This window comes from Trichechus manatus, unplaced genomic scaffold, assembly GCF_000243295.1.
Source record: "Trichechus manatus latirostris isolate Lorelei unplaced genomic scaffold, TriManLat1.0 scaffold00151, whole genome shotgun sequence".
NCBI lineage: Eukaryota > Metazoa > Chordata > Mammalia > Sirenia > Trichechidae > Trichechus > Trichechus manatus.
In genome coordinates this window covers 2,574,138-2,596,921 of record NW_004444087.1, presented here as the reverse complement: position 1 = coordinate 2,596,921, position 22,784 = coordinate 2,574,138, and the positions used below count along the sequence as shown (strand labels likewise).

General features: G+C 51.6%; 1 protein-coding gene across 2 annotated transcripts; it reads left to right on the top strand.

The window, feature by feature from the left end:
- Positions 1 to 868: 868 nt before the first annotated feature.
- Positions 869 to 16,406, top strand: BRAT1 (BRCA1 associated ATM activator 1). 2 transcript variants are annotated; one of them, XM_004385922.2, is made up of 13 exons: positions 869 to 1,195; positions 4,297 to 4,451; positions 5,907 to 6,054; positions 8,169 to 8,541; positions 9,267 to 9,386; positions 10,621 to 10,704; positions 11,961 to 12,105; positions 12,186 to 12,372; positions 12,588 to 12,661; positions 13,873 to 13,975; positions 14,102 to 14,200; positions 14,312 to 14,487; positions 15,271 to 16,406. In XM_004385922.2, the coding sequence occupies exons 1-13, from the start codon at positions 1,069 to 1,071 to the stop codon at positions 15,958 to 15,960; spliced, it is 2,481 nt and encodes an 826-aa protein (XP_004385979.1). In that variant the 5' UTR covers positions 869 to 1,068; the 3' UTR covers positions 15,961 to 16,406. The 2 variants fall into 2 exon arrangements, with proteins under 2 accessions (XP_004385979.1, XP_023596035.1); XM_023740267.1 differs by having other exon boundaries at positions 15,268 to 16,406.
- The last annotated feature ends 6,378 nt before the right edge of the window (positions 16,407 to 22,784 follow it).

The following is a 22,784-nucleotide window of genomic DNA, read 5'->3' as shown; positions in this document are numbered from 1 at the left end:
CGACACCCCCTCCTGCGCACGCACCTGGAGGCCACGGGACCGACACACCAGCACAGGCACCTCCAACCTAGTAGACACACTGGTACCCCTTCTCATATCCCAGCCAGAGCCACAGATGCCCACCCTGATCCTGGGAGAGACAGACGCTTTTTAGCCAAGATGGACAGATGCTCTAGACCCTGACCAGACACAGTCCCCTCCACAGCCCCTGCCTACACAGGTTTGTCAAATGCAGACACCACTGGCCCTGGAAGGGACACACAGACACTTTCCAACCTGGCCTGGGACAGATATGTGAATAGATGCACCGTTCTTGCCCCATATCACTAGTCCCAGAACTTAGAGACACCCCTGACCCTGGCCCCCCTGCAGCCCAGTGTGAGCCGCCGACCAAAGTCAAACCACAGGCCCTTGTGATTTAGGCCAGACTTTCCTATCTCCCCAGCCAGGCCATCAGCACTCAGGGCCCTGCTTGCTTTTGACCACCTCATGTTGTAGTTAGGTGCCGTCCAGTCAATTCTGACTCATGGTGATCCCACGTGACGGTAAAACTGCCCCATAGGGTTTCCTAGTGTGAAATGTTTATGGGAGCAGATTGCCAGGTCTTTCTCCCACAGAGTCTCTGGGAGAGTTCAGACCGCCAACCTTTGGGTTAGTTGTTGGGTGCCTTCAGGTTGATTCTGATTCATGGCAACCTTATATGACAGAGTAGAACTGCCCCGTAGGATTTTCTTGGCTATGATCTTTATGGAAGTACATTGATGGGTCTTTTCTCCTGTGGAGCGCTGAGTGGGTTTGAACTGCTAACCTTTTGATTAGCAGCCAAGCAGTTAATTATTGCATTACCAGGTCTCCTTGATCACCTCATACTCAACCCATACTGAGACTTTGTATCCATCCCGCAGCTCAGAGCTTTGTTCTAAGAGTTGTGGTTCTCTAGCTGTCTGTCTGTCTGTGTGGACGTTGCTGGGACCTTGTCCCAGACTTGAGCTGACCTCAGGGCTGCCTGTGACCAGAGTGGATGGGGCCTATCCCTCACAGTTCCTTTGCAGGGACCCTGGCCTCATCATGGACCCAGAATGCTCCCGGCTCCTCCCAGCTCTCTGTGCTGTCCTGGCAGATCCAAGGCAGCTGGTGACAGATGACACTTGTTTAGAGAAACTCCTGGACTGGTTTAAAACAGTAACAGAGGCAGGTAAGGGTAAGGGAGCTGCTGGTTCTGTTTCTCCAAGGGCTTGTGGATATATGGGGGAGAAATGGGACAAGGGACGCAGAGCTCCCCCTCTGACGGTGGAAGGGGACAAACTGTTGTCAGTTGTCTTTCCTTCACTTCATGAAGATTCTGTTTGGGGCAAGTCATCTGAAGCAGGAGTGAATGATTAGAAAAGCTTGAACTTGAAATTTTTCTCTGATTACAGCCATAGTTCAAGCATCCTGCGTTCAGTTTATGCTCCCAGTACCAGTTGCTGTGAAGTCAGCTCTGACTCATGGCAAACCCATGTGTGTCAGCAGAACTATGCTCCATAGGATTTTCAATGGCTGATTTTTTTTTTGCATTTTTTTTTATTGTTGTGCTTTAAATGAAAGTTTACAATTCAAGGTAGTCTCTCATACAAAAATTTATGCATACATTGTCATGTAACCCTAATTGATCTCCCTATACTGTGACAGCACACTCCTCCTTTCCACCCCGGATTTCCCATGTCCATTCAACCAGCTCCTGATCCTCTCTGCCTTCTCATCTTGCCTCTGGACAGGAGCTGCCCATTTCGTCTCATATATCTACTTGAGACTAAATGGGCACACTCCTCATGAGTATCACTTTATGTCCCATGGTCCAGTCTAATCTTTGACTGAAGAGTTGGCCTTGGGAATGGTTTCAGCTCTGGGCCAACAGAGGGTCCAGGGACCATGTCTTCTGGGGTTTTTCCGTTTCAGTCAAACCATTAAGTCTGGTCTTTTTACTAGACTTTGAGTTCTGCACCCCACTTTTCTCCTGCTCTGTCAGGGACTCTCTGTTGTGTTCCCTGTCAGGGCGGTCATTGGTGGTAGCCAGGCACCATCTAGTTCTTCTGATCTCAGGCTGATGAAGTCTCTGGTTTATGTGGCCCTTTCTGTCCCTTGGGCTAATACTTTCCTTGTGACTTTCATGTTATTCATTCTCCTTTGCTCCAGGTAGGTTGGGACCAATTGATGCATCTTAGATGGCTGCTTGCTAGCTTTTAATACCCTAGATGCCACTTGCCAAAGCGGGATGCAGAACACTTTCTTAATAAACTTTGTTATGCCAATTGACGTAGATGTCCCCTGAAACCATGGTCCCCAGACCCCCGCCCCTGCTACTCTGTCCCTCAAAGTGTTTGCTTGTATTCAGGAAACTTCTTAGCTTTGGTTTAGTCTAGTTGTGCTGACTTCCCTTGTATTGTGTGTTGTCCTTCCCTTTGCTTAAGATAACTCTTATCTACTATCTAGCTAGTGAATACCCCTCTCCCTCCCTCCCTATACCCTCGTAACCATCAAAGAATGTTTTCTTCTATGTTTAAACCTTTTCTTGAGTTCTTATGGTAGTGGTCTTATACAATATTTGTCCTTTTGTGGCTGACTAAATTCACTCAGCATAATGCCCTCCAGCTTCCTGTATGTTATAAGATGTTTCATGGGTTCATCGTTGTTCTTTATCATTGTGCAGTATTCCATTGTGTGAATATGCCATAATTTGTTTATCCATTCATCCGCTGATGGGCGCGTAGGTTGTTTCCATCTTTTTGCTGTTGTGAACAGTGCTGCAGTGAACGTGGGTATGCATATATCTATTTGTGTGATGGCTCTTATTTCTCTAGGATATATTCCAAGGAGTGGGATGGCTGGATCGTATGGTACTTCAGTTTCTAGCTTTTAAAGGAAGTGCCAAATCAATTTCCAAAGTGGTTGTACTATTTTACATTCCCCCAACCAGTGTGTAAGTGTTCCAGTCTCTCCACAACCTTTCTAACATTTATTATTTTGTGTTTTTTGGATTAATGCTAACCTTGCTGGGGTGAGATGGTATCTCATTGTAGTTTTGATTTGCATTTCTCTAATGGCTAATGATCGTGAGCATTTCCTCACGTGTCTGTTAGCTGCCTGAATGTCTTCTTTGGAGAAGTGTCAATGGCTCATTTTTTTGGAATTAGATTACCAGGTCTTTCTTCCAAGGCCCCTCTAGGTGGGCTTGAACCTTCAACCTTTTGGTTAGCAGCTGAGTGCTTAACAATTTGTGCCACCCAGGGATATAAGGATCACAGAGCCCAGTACTGCCATCTTCCATATTATTGTTGTCTAGTATTTTAATTCTATCTTGTATTGTAACACCTCAAAAATTACTTATTTTTCATTTTTTAAGTCAGTGCTTTTTTTAGAGTTACCCACATGCTTCTTGGTTTCTTTGCTTCTTGCTCCCCTCTTCTTCACTCTGTTCACTTCTTGCTGAACCACATTCTTTAGTAGTTCTCTCAGCAAAGGTCTCTCAGTGAAAACTCGCATTCTGTGCCTCAGAATGTCTTTTCTCCCCATCAGTACTTTTGAATGATAGTGTAGTTGGGTATAGAAATTTAAGAGGTGGGATCTGGCAAAAAAAAAACAAAAAACAAAAAAAAACCCTATTCTGTTGTACTTTCTTGCATGGCATACTATGAGTTTAAGAAAAATTACCAATTTGATACATAAAAATGATCTTTTGTTTTAATTTGCATTTCTTTTTCATAACCAGTGAGATAGAATATTGTTTAAGGTTTGTTGGCCATTTGTATTTCTTGTCCATGACCTTTACTTGTTTTTGTTGTTAACTGTGGTTGAGTTGTCCCCCAACTACTCATGACAACCTCATGCACAAAGGGATCGTTGTGATCCATAGAGTTTTCACTGGCTCCTTTTCAGAAGTAGGTTACCATACCTTTCTTCCTAATCCGTCTTATTCTGGAAGCTCTGCTGAAACCTTTTCAGCGTCATAGCAACACGCCAAGTCCACTGATGGACAGGTAGTGGCTGTGCATGAGATGCATTGGCTGGGAATTGAACTTGGGTCGCCCACATGAGAGACAAGAATTCTACCACTGAACCACCATTGCTCCCACTTGCTGTTGAGATGTTGCCTCTCCAGCTTTCCTCCCCCTTACTGAATTAAAGTTATGAATCCTTTGCCTGTTGAATTTGTTGCCAATAGTTTCTCCAAGTTGGACGGCTAAAACTAACACCTTGAGAGGAAGGGGTTCTGGGAAGATATGTAGCACCATGTACCTGGTGACTTCTCTCTTCTAGAATCCAGTCTCCTGCTGTTAGAAGAGAATCCCTGCCTAGTTGACCTGCTGTCCCATGCCCTGAAATTCCAGGATGTGAGTTCCAGAATCCTCTCCTTTTCACTTCGCCTTGCAGGGATATTTGCAGCCCAGGAAAACTGCTTCCAGTATCTTCAGGTGAGCCGGGATCCTCCCAATTGGGCATCTCACTGAGAGGTGGGCACCTTCCACTTCTGCAGATGTGTCAGGCATCTGTAGATATTACAGTCCCTAAGTCTCAGAAACTTGACTTGCTCCAGTGTCTGGACAGTTCTGCCAAGTGGGGAAGTCAGCCCCATGGAGGAATTAGAATAGGAGCTGAGTTGTAAAGGGTTTGAACAGGGGAGGGAGGCAGGTAAGAATGCCAGGTGAAGGGTGTGGCTGACTATCTTGGGAGTGGGAGCTGCAGGATCTGGTAGGTGAATAGCAATATGCTGTTGTTGTTAGGTGCTGCTGAGTCGGTTCTGACTCATAGCAACCCTGTGTGACTGAGGAGAACTGCCCCGTAGGGTTTTCTAGGCTGTAATATTTATGGGAGCAGATTGCCCGGTCTTCTCCCATGGAGCCACTGGGTGGGTTTGAACCACCAACCTTCTGGTTAGCAGCTGAGCTCTTAACCATTGTGCCACCAGTGCTCCTTAGCAAGACACTAGGTGTATTAAAAAAAAAAAGTAGAAGTGGGGAACACCTGGAAAAGGAGGCTGGGAGGCCCCTGGCACACCTGGAATGCCAAGCTCAGGCGTTCAGACTCTTCAATAGGCTACAGAGAACTATTGGGGGTTTTGAGCAAAGAATATTATGGTCAAAGGTATACCTTTGAAGGTGAAGCTGGTGGTAGTAGTTCTGGGGAGAGAATTTCTAAAGTGAGCTATAACAAGATTAATTTAGAATCCAGTTTTTTTCTCCTGAAGTTCTGTCCTGTAGAAGGCAGAGTTAGCAGTGCTGTGGCTCTCATTTGCTAGCCCTTGGGGAAGCATCTGCCACCTCACAGAAAGACAGGTACCCAGGGGCCCTTTTGTTTCTGATCGGTAGCTTATATGAAAGTGCCCCAAAAAGTGCAGCCCTGAAAAAATAACGTCTGTACTGTGAACAGCTGTATGCCAACAAACTAGATAACTTAGATGAAGTGGACACATTGCTAGAAACACACAAACCACCTAAACTGACTCAAGAAGAAATAGAAACTCTCAGCAGGCCTGTAACAAGTGAGGAGGTTGAATCAGTAATCAAAAGCCTCCCAGCAAAGTAAAGTCCAGGACTGGACTGGTGAATTTTTCCAAACATTTAGAGAATTAACACCAACACTTCTCAAGCTCTTCCAAAAAATAGAAGAGGTGGGCTCACTTCCTAACTCATTCTATGAGACCGGCATTATCTTGATTCCAAAGTCAGATAAAGATACCCCAAGACAAGAAAACTACAGACCAATATCCCTTATGGATATTGATGCAGGTATCCTTAACAAAATACTAGCAAACTGAATCCAACGACATATAAAAAGAATTATATAAAATAAGTAATAAATAATAATCAGTGATCGGTCCTGTATCCCTGGGAAAATACCCATGTTGCCTCATCTTTCTTTGCCTTCAGCAGGGGGAATTACTGCTCGGGCTCTTTGGGGAGGCGGGCCCCCTTGGCTTCCCGGCCTGGAATGTCCCCTCAGTGCGCAGTGGCTGGATCCAAGGCTTGTGCTCCCTGGCGCAGCACCCCAGTGCTGAGCAGTTCCTGATTGAATGTGGTGAGTGAGGCTGTATGCCCCCCTGCCCCCCAAATTCCACCTTTAGTCCCGTTTCCAGCCTGTGGTGCATTGGGCCTCCTGCTGGCTGTAGGACCCCAGGGTAGTCACTTCACCTTACTGGCCCTCAGTTTCCTCATCTGCAAAACGTGGCTGTGCTTTGTGATCTTGGACAAGTTACTTAACCTCTTTGAGTCTATTCGCCAGTAAAATCTGGGTATTAGTACCTCTCTCACCAGGGGAGTTGCAAAGATTAGATGATAGAACATATGTAAGGTTCCTACTATAGTGTTTAAGACTGACAGTGGTTCATCTTAGTGACCTGTTTATTTATTCCATATGGAGCCATATATATGGAGCCCTGGTAGTGCGTAGTTAAGTGCTCAGCTGCTAGTCGAAAGGCCAGCTGTTCCATTGGAGAAAAGACCTGGCAATCTGCTTCCATAAAGATTACAGCCTTGGAAACCCTATGGGGCAGTTCTACTCTGCCACATAGGGTTGCTATAAGTCAGAATCAACTCGATGGCACTGGAATTTTTGTGAGTATGTAGATACACATATATACACATCTAGTAACCAGTTGCTGTCAAGTTGACCCTGACTCATGTTGACCCCACGTGCTTCAGAATAGAACTGTGCTCCATAATGTTTTCAATGACTGATTTTTTGGATGTAGATCGCCAGGCCTTTCTTCTGAGGCACCTTCCAACCTTTCTGTTAGCAGCCAAGTACGTTAAGCATTTGCACCACCTGGGGACTCTCTTTCCTTCTCTCTCTATGTATGTATACATGTACGTGTGGCAGTCTGCCTCTGTAAAGGTTACAGCCTTGGAAACCCTATGGGGCAGTTCTACTCTGTTCTATAGGGTTGCTATGAGTAGAATCGATGGCAGTGGAATATATATATGTGTGTCTGTGTATATATATGTATGCACATATACACATATGTACACAGACGTGTGTGCGTATGTATGCACACTTTGATAAACAGTATGATGCTAAATATATTACTATTTCCCTTTTTTTATGCGAAAAAGCGCTATTCAATTAACGAAATTTCTCTTAGCTTTGTTTTCCTTGTCTGTAAAACGGGGCTTCTGAGATAACGACGTATGTAATTTAAAAGTTGTCAGCAATAAAATGTAGATATCTTTGAAAAAAGTGGCTGTGGACTGATGTCACAGGGTTGTATGATGAACACCCGAGGAAATGTGGCCCCTGTAGGGATGTGAAAATGTCCTGTGGTTCATAGGTCAGACCTCCCCGAGCTGGGTTGCTTCATGAGTCATTTACAGATCAGCTGTCAGGAGTCAGGTGCTGAAACGCATTGGGAAGAGTCAGCAGCTTCCGAGGGTTTCAAGTCCACGGAGGAGATGGTGCTGACCGCCCCTGAACTGCTTCTTGTGTTTTGCTTTTGAGCAAAGGGGAGGTGTTGCATTACCTGGGTCTGGGGCCTCTGAGGATGACATCTGTCTGCATCATTCAGGCCCTTTCTCTGGAGCCTGAGATCTAGTAAAAATCAAGTGACCCAGCAGTAGTGGCTCAGGGTTAGAGTTCTCGCCTTCCGTGTAGGAGACCCAGGTTCTATTCCCAGCCATTGCACTTCATGTGCAGCCACTACTTGTCTGTCAGTGGGGGCTTCTGTGTTGCTAGGATGCTGAACAGGTTTCAGCAGAGCTTCCAGACTAAGATTGACTCAGAAGAAAGGCCTGGCAATCTACTTCTAAGAATTAGCCAATGAAAACCATATGGATCGACCCAGGAAATCAGAGGTGGAAAGGAGGAGTGTCCTGTCACAGTATAGGGAGAGCAATTAGGGTCACATAACAATGTATGTATAAATTTTTGTATGAGAGACTAACTTGATTGTAAACTTTCACTTAAAGTACAATTAAAAAAAAAAAAGTATGGATCACAACGGTCTGATCCGAAATTGATCATGGGGATGGTGCAGGACCAGGTAGCGTTTCGTTCCGTTGTGCATGGGGCTGCCATGAGTTGGGTCCAACTCGATGGCCGCTAACAATAAGAAGCCTTCCTCGAGGCTCTGGTGGCAGGTGTGGCCTCAACTCCAGCTAAACCTTTTCTTCTCTCCTACCTGCTGTCCCCTCCCCTAGGTGCCATGGACACCATCTTCTCCCTGCAGGGGGATTCCAGCCTTTTTGTGGCCTCTGCCGCCAGCCAACTCCTGGTCCAAGTCCTGGGTTTGTCCTTACAAGGCAGAGCTACCCTACAGCTCGGCTTACCAGATGGTGACTGGCCCTCGTGTGCCCAGAGCATCGTGGGCTACCTCGAGGAGTCCCTGCGCTCTGAAGCCACACCACAAGTCACGCAGGCTCTGAAGGTCCTGACCACCATGTTTGGGCGTTGCCACCAGCCTTGGACAGAAGCCCTTTGGATGCGGCTGAGTCCCCTAGTGGTTTGTCTCCTGGAGAAGGACCCTGTCCCCACGGCCCACTCACTTGTCGACCTCTTCCTCAGCATGGCGCGGTCAGCCCCTGGGACACAGTGGTGGGAGCGGGCCCAGGAGCGGGGGTCTCTGGAGTAGGGGGATTGCTTTCCTTAGGAAGGCTTAGAGCAGAATTTAAACCTGGGGCTACATGTCACTGGAAGCCAAGACTTGGGAGGTCACCCACCCCCCGCCAAGAGTACTGCTTTCCGTAGAAGGAGTACCCAGGGTCACCTCTGAAAGTCCTTCTGCCCTTGACTGGGGGCCACCAGGGCTCTGGGGAGAAGTACAAACAGTGAACATACTCAGCTGCTAACTAAAAGGTTAGTGATTCGAGTCCACCCAGAGGCATGTTTGAAGAAAGACCTAGTAATCTACTTCTAAAAACCATCCATTGAAAGCCCTATGGAGCACAGTTCTACTCTGACACACATGGAGTCGCCAGGAGTTAGGTTTGACTCATTGGCAACTGGTTTGGTTTGATTTTTTATTTCTCCCTTGCAGTTCCTGGGTGATGCTCACAGTTAGCGTTCTCAGCTGCTAATTGAAAGGTTGGAGGTTTGAGTCTACCCAGAGGCACCTCAGAAGAAAGGCCTGGTGATCTACTTCTGAAAGATCACAGCCATCAAAAACCCTATGGAGCACAGTTCTACTCTGACACGTACAGAGTTGCCATGAGTCAAGAGTCAACTTGACGGCAACTGGTTTTATTTTCCTGGGGAGGAGATGGAGAGGTCATTGCGTCTTTTGGGGTTTTTCTCTGCAGGTCTCCTGTGTTTGGTTCTTCTGACTGTGACCTGTGGGTGACGTTGGCCCAGACTCTGAGCCGTCTGAGCCCCATGCAGGCAGGGCCCCTGGCTCTGGGGATCCTGAAACTCCATGTCTGGTAAGGACTTGGACGTGTTGTTCGGTGTTTCCTCCAGTCACTGCTGGGGTCGGGCCCCAGAGGTGGGGTAGGCTGAGGGTCATGGGGGGTCCTGTCTATCAGGGAAGCCCCCTGAAGGCTCCTGAGATGAGGGGGCAGTCCAAGGCACTGACGAGGCCATGCACACTCCACCACAGGGGTTGCCATAGATGGGTGGTATCTAACCCGTTTTTCTGTTGTTTTGTGCCGTTGAGTCAATTCCGACTCATGGCCACCCTATGTGTTACAGAGTAGAACTGCCCCATAGGGTTTCCTAGGCTGTAATCTTTACAGGAGCAGATCACCAGGTCTTTCTCCTGCAGAGATGCTGGGTGGGTTTGAATCAAGCTTTCGGTTAGCAGCCAAGCACTTAACCATTGCACCACCGGGGATCCTTAAACGTTCTTTAGCTGTGGAATAATTTTTCAAAGCAGAGCCATAAGGATGCGTCAGACAGAAAGCAGATGAGCAGAGCTGCTCAGCTGAGTGGGGATGAAGACGGGGCAAGGCCCAACTCACTCAGCCACCCTCTGACTGCTCCCAGGCCCCAAGCTTCAGAGCCCCTAGGACTGGTGGTTTGCAAATAGGGTGGATGCAGGGACGAGGAAGCCAGGAGGGGAAGAGACCACAGTTGGTAGGGGGGTGCGGTTAGGATGGCACTTGAAGCGCGTAAGATAGGGTCAGAGGAATGGGAAGGATGAGGGAGCACACGTGTGGGCCCAGATCCAGGGTGGACATGGCCTCAGGGCCTGATCCCCAAAGGACCCGGCTTTGAGGGTCTCCCGAGAGGCCCTCAGAGGTCACTTTGGCCCTAGCAGAGCCCCGTCCCACCCATGTCCAGCAAAGGGGAAGACCACTTTATAGAACCTAAAAGAGCCCCTCTCGCCTAGACGGGAGGTAAGATGCCCTGGGAAAGGGTTCCCAGAGGCCTCCCCATCACAGTGGAGCAGATGCTGCCACCTTGGTGACCTTGAGGCCCCCCAGTGACAGCTTCCGAGAATGCCAGCATCACACTGGGCCCAGCTTGCTCGGGCCTGTCCTCCATACTGTGGCCACTGTGCCTGCAGGACAGCTGTCTCCCCAGGGGTGTCCACACCCCAGCCCCGCTGGTTCCCCCAGGCTTGCTGGGGACATGAGGTACAGTCAGTCTGCCCGGCGTTGGGCAGATGGGGGCAGGCTGGGGGACAGGAGTTCATTGTGTACCCTTTGTCCCTAGTCCCCAGGCTCTGAGAACCCAGGCTTTTGATGTCCTCCTTCTGCCGCTGGCCTGCGTCCTGGAAGCTGCTGCCCAGCCCCCTGGGTCTTCAGGTGAGCTGCTTGGAGCAGGCAGGCAGGGCCGCGGGGCGATGGAAGCTGGGTGCCGCAGCGTACACCACCTTGGGGGGTGGAAGACAGAAAGAATGATGGCGGCCACGTGCCCCGCCTGAGATTTCTGCTTTGGTTCTGCCCAGGCCTCTGACGGATGGTGAAGACAGCAGGGGTATCCCAGGGGCCACCCCACGGGTCATGTCTTCCTGTCCCCCTTGAGGGTCAGTGGGGCAGCAGCATCCCCATGGGGATCACGGTGGCGACTGGGAGAGCTGTCGTTGTGTCCAATCCCAGGTCTTGGCAGAGGTGGTCCCAGGAGCCTGGGGCTGAGTTGGGGGTCCCAGGCTCAAAAGCACACAGGGCCTGGCTCTCTCCTTCTGACATCCACCCTGGCTCCTGGGACATGAAAATTGGTCTCTGTTGGTGACTGGTCTTGCTTCAGTAACCTTGTGGGTTCTCGGTTTCTTGTCATTGGGTGCTGTCGAGTTAATTCTGCCTCATAGTGACCCAGTATGACAGAGTAAAACTGTCCCATGTGGTTTCCCAGGCTGTAATCTTTATGGGCTTAGATTGCCAGGACTTTCTTCCACGGAGCTGCTGAGTGGGTTCAAACTGCAGACCTTGTGGTTAGCAGCTGAGCACTTAATTGTTGTGCCACCAGGGCTCTTTATCCACAAGTATGTTGTTGGGGGCTGTCGGGTTGCTTCCAACTTACAGTGACCCCATGTGACAGAGTAGAACTGCCCCATGGGTTTTCTAGGCTGTAATCTTTATGGGAGCGTTTTGCCAGGTCTTTCTCCCTCAGTCCACAGGTATAGGGATCAGGATTTACAACATATGTTTTTGGGGGATATATTTTAATCCATAACACTTGGATTCTTATTTGTCACTGAGGACTTAAGGAAGAGGGATCAGGTTTGCCTAGAAGTTGAAGCATCATATTGGACATGTGAAGGTGCTTCTTGACCATGCAGGGGCAGGCTGCCTGGGAGACTGTGGACCTGCTGCTCCTAGAAGCCTCTGGAACATGTGGATTGCTTTCCAGTGCAGTGGGGCTGTGAATGGGGCCCCTTCTCTCTCCCAAGGCCCTGGACATGAGTTTCTACCCAGCATGGGCTCCACTCACTGTTCTGCCCTGGGCCAACCCCTTTGGACCTCTGTCTGGTCTGCAGGACAGGGCCGCAGGGGTAGGGTCATCGGGCAGGACGATAGCTTCTCAAGGTGGACACATGGGAGCTGCTATTAAAGCTTCCGGTCCTGTGTCTATCCTCCAGGCTTGCTGGATGGGACTGGGAGCAGCCTTGCGATGGCCGATGCCCTCCTGGCCTCCACATCGTCCTGCGCCGGCCTCTTGTGCCAGAGCCTGGCCCACCTTGGGGAGCTGCAGCCACTGGTGTGTATGGCCTGGCCTGGTGGGGGCGGTGTCATCCCTGCAGCCCTGTGAGCCCTCTGCTGAGCCTTCTCCCTCCCCAGCCCCACGGTCCCCGGCTGTGGCCACAGGCGCCCCTGCTCAAGGCCACCGTGACGACACTGTGCTTCTGTAGCGGCTCCGCAGTGCCCGTCTCCAGCGTGGGGGGGCGCCTCTGCAGGATCCTGGCTGGCTGCGTCCGCGTCCAGCGTGCGGCCCTCGACTTCCTGGGGACGCTGTCTCAGGGGACAGGTGTGTGTGAGGTTTCTTCTTCCGTGATGAGCCATACGCCTCACCCCTCGAGTGGCCTGGAGCCATGTTCCTCCACATGTCCTCTCGGGGTGGGACTCCGCTGACCCGTGGGTGCCTTGCTTTCCTGAGGTTTGCACTTGCACCTTCCCTGCTGGGACCTAGAGGTTCTTGGGGTTGGGGGCTAGAGTGTTTTCATCCACTTGCATCTGTCCCAGGCCCCCAAGAGTCAGTGATGCAGGTGTTTGCCATCCTCTTGGAGTACCTGAGGAGCCCCGAATCCAGCCCTACGGTAAAAGGGTGGAGGTGGGAGCGGGGTGGGTGGGGGCAGAGGCTGCAGTTGCCCTTCTTAAAGTGAGGTCGAGGATGGGGGGCTGCACCCGGGTAAGGCCTGGTTGAGTTCAGTGGAGGTATTGGGCTGTGGTCAGCAGGAGAAAGTGTAAGCTTCATGTTATTACCATGTCAACACTACCCAAAGCTATCTACAGATTCAGTACGATCCCATTAAAATCCTAACAGCCTTCTTTGTGGAAATGGAATAGCCAACCCTTAAATTCATATAGAATCGCAAAACCAGTTGTCTTCAAGTCAGCTGCAGCTCATGGTGTCCCCATATGTGTCAGAGTATAACTGCTCCGTCTGGCTTTCAATGGCTGTGACCTTTCAGAAGTAGATCGCCAGGCCTTTCTTCTGAGGCATCTCTGGATGGACTCAAACTTCCAACCTTTCACTTAGCAGCCAAGTGTGTTAATCATTTGTACCACCCAGGGTCTGGGGCCCCCAATAGCTAAAGCAGTCTTGAAGAATAAAGTAGGAGGTCTCACTCTTCCTGATTTCAAAACATACTATATATAAAGCTACAATAATCAAAACAGTCTGGTACTAATATCAGGGTAGACATATGTAACACTGGAATAGAATTGAAAGTCCAAAAATAAATCCATACATCTATAGCCAATTGATTTCCAGCAAGGGGCCCCAGTCTACTCAACAGGCAAAGAGTCTCAGGCTTCTTACAGGGAATTCTTGACAAGGGAAATGAGCAGAGCCAGTATGGCCCCAGGCTTGGAGTCCAGGTTATAAGTGCTTCTTGTAAACATTCCCGTTCTCACAAACCCCACAGCTGCTTCTGGGCTCTAGGTGTGTTCAGACTTAATGCCACAAGCCAGACAGTGGAGGAACTTGGACAAAAGACTGGAGGATTCTTTGGGTTTTAAGAAAGGGGAGGCTTAAGTAAATTCTGACGTCTTGGTGCAGAAATCCTGTTACCCCCACGGTACTTGGACATGACAAGGGCTGCCTCTTCCTTTCTCTGCCATGGTCTGGGATGCTAGTTTTTCTAGAATCTTCCATCTTGTGAGAATGAAGTCTAGTATTCACTTCTCCCTACGCCCCCTCCCCCATCTTACACCCCGAGGGCAGAGCAGGGACCGGGTGAAGGCAGACTAGGGGGCAGTCAGGGTGGGTCTCCTGGGTCCCTACAGCCCCCTCCACCCACTCCAGGTTCTGAAGAAGGCCTTCCAGGCCACTCTCCGGTGGCTCCTGAGCACCTCCAAAGTCTGTGGCTCCAATGACCCTGGCTGCCACACCCAGCCATTCCTCAGAGGTACCCCACCTCCCCCGGGGGTGGAGCCAGTAGGGGTGGGCTGGCAGGCAGAGTCCTGACCACTCCTGGGACAGCGGGTTGGGGGAGGCCATTCTGACCGCCCTTGGGCCTGGGGTGTATCTGCAGAGCTATTCCCCGTGATGCAGAAACGTCTGTGCAACCCCTGCTGGGAGGTGAGGGACTCGGCCCTTGAGTTCCTGACCCACCTGACTGCACACTGGGAAGGTGAGTCCTCTGCCTGGGGAGAGGGGACCCAGGACGCCACGGGGGAGGCCGGCGGTGGGGCGCATCCTCTTCCTGAGGGTCTCAACTGTCCTGTGGCTGCTCCCACCACAGGGCAGCCTGGCTTTCGACAAGCCCTCCTGGCCTCCGACATGCCCGAGCTTGCCCAGCAGCTTCTCCAGGACCCCGAGGCCTATGTCCGCGCAAGCGCAGTAGCCGCCATGGGACAGCTGGCCAGCCAGGGACTGCATGCCACCCCCACCGGCCCCGAGCACCCAGGAGCCCAGCAGGTAGGGGCTGAGGGTCCTGGCATCCGGCCTACCCTAGGCAGGGATGTCGTTGGTTACCATGCAGGCTGATGTGCTGAATGCAGCCTGTTGCCTTTGGTGGCACCCACAGGCCTGACCATTTAGTGAGCCAGTCAGTGTCTTTGAGCGCTGCTATAACACAAATACTACAAGTGGGTGGTTTTAAAAAACAGAAATTTATCTTCTTACAGTTCAGGAGGCTGGAAGTTCAGATTCAGGGCACTGGCTCTAGGGGAAGGCTCTCTGTCTGCACTGGGGGAAAATCTTTGTGTCTTTCAGCTTCTCGTTCCTTAGACATCTCCACATGGCATCAGTCTTTCCCCTATTTATGCTTGCTTCTGTGCCTGATCTTCCTTTATGTCTCGAAAGTGATTGGCTTTAGACATACCCTACGCTGCTATGATCTTATTGACATAACAAAGAAAACCGTACTCCCAAATGGAATTATATCCACAAGTATAGGGGTGTGAATTTACCACATGAATTTCGGGGAACACAATTCAATCCATAACAGGTGGCACTCTGTGTGCATTCTCTGGCTTAGTCTCCTAGCCCCCCTGCAAGTTCTGTGTCATTATACCCATTTGACGGTGACAGATGAGCAGGTGGAGGCTCAAAGAGCAGCTTGCTCAAGGGCACACAGTGTGGCGGGGCCAGCATCAGTATTTAGCCTCAGACCTGAGCAACTGGGCTGCTGCTTCCCGCCAGGTCTCATGTTGGGTCAAGCCCTCTGACTGCCCTCGCACCCTCTCTGTTTTCTAGAAGAGTCTGCTCCAGGAGCTCCTGCATATCCTCTCCACGGACTCTGAAGGCTTCCCTCGCAGGGCGGTGATGCAGGTCTTCACGCGGTGGCTGCAGGATGGCCACACCGCGATGGCCGAGGACTTGGAGCAGTTCATGGCCAGGGTGTTCCAGGTGGTGAGCCGGGACCTGGACTGGGAGGTGCGCGTCCAGGGCCTCGAGCTGGCCCGGGTGTTCCTAGCCCAGACACTGGGACCACCTGACTGCCCCTATGCAGTGGCTCTGCCTGCAGCTGCCCCGCCCATCCCACCTATTGAGGTGCTGCGGACGCTGGGTCGGGTGCAGCTCCTTGAGTTTGCCTTCCGTGCCTTGTTTGACTGTGACCGGCCTGTGGCCCAGAAGTCCTGCGACCTCCTGCTCCTGCTGAGGGCCAGGACTGCCCCCGACAGCGGGCTGCAGGGGGCCGGAGGCGGCCCAGACACTGCTACCGTGGAGGCTGCCCTGCGGGCGTGGCAGGCGGGTGAACAGGGCCAGCCGCTGGGTGAGCTGGTGCCCGAGGTCGTGGTGGCTGTCCTGCGGGCCCTGGACCTGGAGGGGCTGCAGGCCACGCTGGCCCAGAGCAGCGACCACGTGGAGCAGAGCCCGCGGTCCCTCTTGCAGGACATGCTGGCCACAGTGGGCGCCCTGGGGGGGCACGAAGCTGACTGCTACTGAGGCTGCAGGCCCCGCTCTCGCCATGCGGCCGAGGGCCACGCCAGCCCCAGAGAACTGGAGCCTGGCCTTCAGCCTGGCCCGGCTACACAAGGGAAGCCGGGAGTGGCGGAGCAGCAAGAAGAAATGGCTTGTTTTCTACTGAAATGAATGGCATTTGGCAGCACTTTGTCCTAAGATGGGTGGGACTTGGGCAGGCCCCTGGCCCCAGGGAGGCTTCCCTGGAGCCTCCCTGTGACACTGCTGGTTTGGAGACACGTCTGGGGAGGGATCTCACTGTGACATTCAGGGAGCCTGTAGTGATGCCTCCATGTGGACCCCCAGGTCCCCCGGCCCATCCTCTCCATATCCCGGAGCAGGGACCCTCTGGGCAGCACAAGCTGGAGAGCCTCTGAACTCAGACCTGTGGCCCCTCCCAGCAATAAGCGCCCCCGTTTCAGCCCCAGCCAAAGTCCAGATCCTCAGTCTATACATTTCACAGTATCGTCCATAACTTGTAGTGAGGCAGTGGTGGCTCAGTGGTAGAATTCCTGCCTTCCACACAGGAGAGTCGGGTTTGATTCTGGCCGGTGCACCTCGTGCGCAGCCACCACCTGTCACTGCAGGGTTGTGTTGCTATGATGCTGAACAGCTTTCAGTAGAGCTTCCAGACTAAAACAGACTAGGAAGAAAAGCCTGGCAATCTATTTCCAAAAATCAGCCCACGAAAACCCTGTGGATCACTACAGTCTGATCCACCACTGATCATGGGATGACTCAGGACCAGGCAGCGTTCGTTTTGTTGTGGGGTCACCATGAGTCACAGGCTGACTCGACAGCAGCTAACAACCACAACACCCATAACTTGTCACCTGAGCAGGAGTAGGAGCTGCACGGTAGGAGTTCAGATGTAGGAGCTGCACGGGTTAGGAGGTCAGGCAGCCCCACAGTGGAGCAAACGGGCACAACAAGCCCAGCTGGAGCGTTGTCTGGCTGTGTGACTGCTTCCTTCTCTGTAAAATGGGCATCACACTATCTGCCTTCCGGGAGGAAACGCCCAGGTGTCCTAAAGCTCCCGGCACGGGGCCTGGCTGTGTCATTTCCTGCCTCTCTGTTCTCGAGAGGAGTTGAGTTCACTCCTGTCTTATAGGCTCCAATCATGCTGTTGATGAAGGGAAAGAGTGAAATACTGTGCAAGCGCCTTGTCATCCTGAATCAAGGCGGGCAGCCTCACCTGAACTTCAGCGAGAGCTTTGTCAGATGGAGGTCCTGCCCTGGCCCCTGGCCCTGCAGTCCCCGTACCCGTGGGCCGGCTGCCCCATGGCAGCAGAGTGCGGGCAGGTTCATGTGTGAGGTGTGGCGGGACTCAGTGGCTGCCCTGGTCCGCACCCTCCCGGAATTGGGGCCTGATCTGCCTTTGGAGGTGCTGTCACGTGACCTGTATGCAGACCTGGCCTGCCGCAGGAGCCACCCTGGGTCCTCCAGAAAGACGAGGTGCCCGTGGACAGGTGTACCTGGGGCGGAGAGCTGAAGGGAGGAGCCCCCACAGGAGAGAGGGGCCTGGGGCAGGCTTGGCTTTGTATGGAGCGGGAGCTGCCCCTGGTGGGGCTGCTGAGTGCAGACAGCTCCCCTGCCTTAGGTAACTAAGACCCCCACCAATTTACCTAGTTCAGTCCTTCAGTCACTCGACAGACGTTGCTTGAGAGGCCTGTCTTAGTGTCCCAGGCTGCTATAACAAAAGACCACAATGGGAGTGGCCTATAAGAACAGAAATTCATTCTCTCCCAGTTCTGGAGGCTGGGAGTCTGAATTCAGGGGCTTGGCCGGGTCAATTGCTTCTGGGGGCTTTGAACATAACTTCGTCTTGCTTACTTCGGACACATCATCAGGAAAGACTAATCCCGCGAAAAAGATACTATGTTTGGTCACGTAGAGGGTCAACAAAAACGAGGGAAACCCACCATGAAATGAATTGACACAAAAGCCGTAACGTGGACTCAAACGTACCAACGTCCATGAAGATGGCTCAGGACCAGGCATGTTTCATCCTCCTGTACATAAGGTTGCCATGAGTTGGAGCCAATTCGACAACAACAACACAACTTGCAAACCAGAAGAGAAAAAAAACTGAATGATTAAAAAAATCCTTAATCAAAAAAAACTACAAAGGAGAAATAAACATCGTATTAAAAAAAACCAAAGCCGTTGCCATCGAGTCAATTCTGACTCATAGTGACCCGGTAGGACAGCTTAGAACTGCCCCATAGGGTTTCCAAGGCTGTAATCTTTACAGAAGCAGATCTCCAGGTCTTTTTCCCACGGATCCCCCTGGGTGGGTTCAAACTGCTGACCATTCAGTTAGCAGTCACCTAACCACTGTGCCGCCAGGGCCCTTTGAAACATCGTACATCGTATACGTTGGATCAAAAAAAAAAAAAAAAAATACCACGCACACAAAATATGACAGATTTGAACTCAGTACTTGCATAATTGCTTTGCAAATGGTTTATACTTGACTACTCACCTAAAAGTCGTTGGTTTGAACCCACCTAGTGGCACCATGAAAGAGACCTGGTGATCTGCTTCCGTAAAGATTACAGTAAAAAAAAACCCTGTGGGGAAGTTCTACTCTGTGACACATGGGGTTGCAATGAATCAGAATCAACTCGATGGCAGTGGGTTTGATTTTTGTTGTTTTGTCACGGCCTTTGACGGGAAGCCGCTCCCACAAGCTCTGCTTCCAGCCCCCTCAGTCTGGGCCATGGGTCTGGCAGCCAGCAGAACCCAAACAAGCCTTAGCCCTCACTCTGGCCTGGTCTCAGAAGCCTGGGGGGCTTTGGGAACCTTCAGCATGTGCTGACTGCATGAGCCAGGGCCCTGGAAAGAGAGTATATCAGTTAGCTATTGCTGCATAAGAAGTGACACCAAAACAGTGACTTAGGATGACAACAGTTTATTATTTGTAAAGGGTCTTTGGTTAGCTGGGCAGTCCTGGACTAGTCTCAGCAGCTCACTTGTGCACCTGTGGTCAGCTGGTGGACTGGCAAGTCTGGATGGCCTCAGCTGGGATGATACAGGCTCCGTGTGTCTTTCCTTTCCTGCCCAGGCCTGTGCTTATGGTTCTAGCTGGAGGACAAGAGAGGAGGCAGAAGCACACACATCCCTTGAGGCCTAAGTTCAGAACTGGTACAGTTGTCACTTCTGTCACTTTTACTGGCCAGGGCCAGTCATGACACCACCTCTGATTCAAGTTTGGGGAAATAGATGTCACCTCTTGATTGTTGTGTTGTTAATTGCCATTGAGTCAATACCAACTCATGGTGACCCCATGTGTGCAGAGTAGAACTGCTCCATAGGGTTTTCAAGGCTGTGACCTTTTAAAAGCAGATCACCAGGCCTGTCTTTTGAGGTGCCTTTGAGTGGACTTGAACTGCCACCTTTCGGCTAGTGTTGTTTGCCGTCAAGTTGATTCTGACTCATAGCAATCCTATATGACAGAGTAGAATTTCCCCATAGGATTTCCTAGAGAATAATCTTTACTGGAGCAGATCACCAGGTATTTTCTCCACGGAGCCGCTGATGGGTTCAAACCACCAACCTTTCCACTAGTAGTCGAGTGCTTAACCACTGTGCCACCAGGGGCTCCTCACCTCTCATTAAATATTTTTTTTGTGTGTGTTTTCAGTGAAAGTTTACACAGTAGTTATGTTCCCATTCAACAGTTTCTACACAAATTGTTCAGTAACATTAACATTCTGGTTGTTCCGTTTCCAGTGCTCTAGTTTCCCTGCCCCCTTATCTTCTCATCTTTGCTTTAGAATAATTGTTGACCTTCTGCTCTCATATAGATGGTTTTTTACTGGAGCACCGTACTCATGGGTAATATTCTTTATTTTGTGTGCCACTCGGTTATTTCACTAAAATGTGACCCTGGGATAGTTTTGGTTCAAGGTTTAGTTTAAATAGTATCTCAGGGCGTTAGTGGGACTCCTCCCCTCTTCTTCTAAGTTGCAAAGTCACGAGCCAGAGGGTGTGGATGACACAGGGATGAGGAGAAAGCTGGAGTCACTTTGCAATTGCTGTACCCTGGGTTGGGGTGGGGGTGGGGGAGCAGCGTCCTTGCCCTGTGGACCCAACCTCTGAGAAGGTGGGCAGCTGGCCCTTGTGCTCAGGGGCACTTATCTGCCTGGGGGAAGGCCACCTGTGGGACACTGGGGACAATAGTGTGGCATCAAGACATGACTGTGAGCTGGGCCAGCACAGCACACACAGTGGCTCTCACAGAAGGTTTGTTGAATGACTGAATGATCTAAATCAACTCCCATGCCAGGTGGCCCAGAGCCCCCTTCTCAGGGTGCAGACCTAGTTCAAGTGTGGGGTGTTCCCAACTTGTGGAAGCCCCCCCCATATTTGCCCAGGGCACAGCGACCTCTGTCTGGTTTCTTGGTGAAGACCATCCTCCCCACTCTCATTTGTTCCTGTCAGAGTGAGAGGTATCTCCATGGAAACTGCTTGGCAAACACTAGCAGGCAGAGGCGGCAAACAGCAGCTCGTGGAATCAGCTCCAATGCTGCCGGACCGATGGGGCGGTGCCGGTGCCGGCGAGTGTGCCCAGCTGTGCGGCTGTGCAGAGTGGCACACGTGTGTGCACGCACGCGCAAGCGAGGTGTGCGGTAGGCACGAGGGTTTGGGTGTGTGTTGTGACTGGGTGAGTCTGCAGGTGTGTGTAATTGTGCATGTTGGTGTGTGCATGTGCATGTTGTGTGGGTGTGCACACCATATATGGGTGTGTGTGTGAAAGCGTGCATGTGAGTGTTCGTGTGCATTTTGTGTGTGTTGTGTTTCGGTGCATTGTGTATGTGTGCATGTCATGGAGAAGTTGAGTGCATGTGTGAGTATGCATGTGAGTGTATTGTGTGTGCATGTGCACATGGGTGGTGAGAGGCAGCAAATGACCCTTGGTTAGCACTTCTGTGTGCGGGGCGCTGCACTAGGCGCTGAAGGGAACCAGACAGGAGGGGCCCTGCCTCCACCCCCCAGCACGTGGCTCTGGCTGCAGACGACCACTGAACAGGTAATTACAAGTGTCACTATAGACTGGGTCAGGAGGCCTCTGGGTTGGACCTAAAGCCTAAATGTTGGGTAGGAGTTGCCCGGATCAAGGGGAGGAAGAAGGTGCTCAGGACTGAGGCACAGCTCATGCAAAGGCCCTGGGGCTGGAGAGAGAGAGGCAAGCAGTGAGGGCAGAAGAGAGGCCTGAGGTTCCAGACTTCACCCCGATTTAGGGTGGAGAAAGGACAGGTGGTCGTCTCCAGGGGCAGGGACATCACAAAGCCCAGCTGGGGCACCTCCTGGGTGGACAACCTGCCTAATCACCAAACACTGAGCCTTGGAGACCCAGTGTCCACTGCAGGCAGGCCTACCATGGTCCAAGTTCTCAGAGGGACCCAGAGTGGTGCATGGGGGTTCCTGCCCGTGGAGGCTGTCTTATGGCTCATACAGGAGCTGCTGGGGTCACCCTTCGTTTGCAGTTGCGGAAACAGCTGAATGGGGAAATGGCCTGTCTCTGGGGTTGCTGATGTCGGGGTCCCGAAAACGCTTGTCTGCCTTGTGCCATCCTGCGCTGCCTGCCACCTGTGCCATGCTGGGGCGCTCAGTGATGGGGATGCTATTGTGGCTGCCATCATTGTTTCTGACTAGGCCTTGTCCAAGGGCAGGGTTCGTGGTACCTGGACACTTCAGGGGAATGTCCAGGGCAGAAAGGGACATCTTTAAGCAGCCCAGGGTCAAAGCTGACCCTAACAGAGACAGATGTCACCGAGGGTGTGGGAGCCAGCTCAAGCACTTTCCTGAGGGACTCATTTGTTCCAGAGTTCCAGAAAAATCTCCCCCACATGCCCCTTCCCACCCCATTTTCCTTTTTCTGTTTGAGAAACAACATGTGGACTCACTTTAGTCCCTGATGGCACAGAACACAGACGCTTATAGGGGGAGACAGTGACAGAGAGAGAGAGAGACCCAGGAGATGGATAGACAGAAAGACAGAGACACGGAGCGAGAGAGACAGAGAGAGAGAGACCCAGGAGACAGACTGAGGGAGGGAGAGACAGAAATACAGACACAGAAAGTAAGACAATAAGAGAGACGTGAGAGAGCCAAACGAAAAGAGACACCCAGGAGATAGGTGGAGGAAGAGAGAGAGAGAGGGAGAGAGTCGGCAAGAGAGAGACACAGAGGAAGCAGGATACAATCAGGAGAGACAGAGACAGGCAGAAAATGAGAAAGAGGCAGAGCCGGGTGGGGGGCAGAGGCCAGAGCAGCTTTTATTTATTAATTAATATAAAATTTTATTTTTCTCCCCACAAATGTTCTTCAGACCTTTGTAAGGGGGCCCTGGATAGTATGACTGGGGAAACTGTAATGCTGTCTTCCTGCCCTCTGCTTTTGGGTCAGTGGGTGTTCAGCAGGTCTGCTTGGGTGTGAGTAGCCTAGACCCCGCCCCCACTCCACCCTACCCCACTCCAGCCAGGGAGGGGACCCCCTGCTGCTGCCAGGAGGGGCTCAGCCTCTACCCCGAGAAGTGCCCAGCCTGTGTGTGTGTGTGTGTGGGGGGTCACTTTATGCTGAGACACCCCCCCTGCCGCCCAGCACCAGCTGCCCTGGCTGTTCTCTGAGGGAACGAGGGCATTCAGAGCAGGGACAAGGGACATTAAGTGAATACTAATCCCACTGCTCAAAGGCTGCACTCACAGCTCAGGGCTTGGCCTGCGCCAGGCCCCCCCAGGCCCCTCACAGGCCTTGCAGGGAGTTGGCCTTGCTCTGCCGCTGGCACCCCGTGCAGCACCAAT

What these genes read in the sequence shown, in the direction of transcription:
- BRAT1 (XM_023740267.1), top strand. Translation starts at nt 1,069, where the DNA reads ATGGACCCAGAATGCTCCCGGCTCCTCCCAGCTCTCTGTGCTGTCCTG. An exon ending in GCAGTTCCTGATTGAATGTG is followed by an intron (nt 6,055 to 8,168) that starts GTGAGTGAGGCT and finishes CCCCTCCCCTAG; the next exon opens with GTGCCATGGACACCATCTTC. An exon ending in CACCCAGCCATTCCTCAGAG is followed by an intron (nt 13,976 to 14,101) that starts GTACCCCACCTC and finishes GTGTATCTGCAG; the next exon opens with AGCTATTCCCCGTGATGCAG.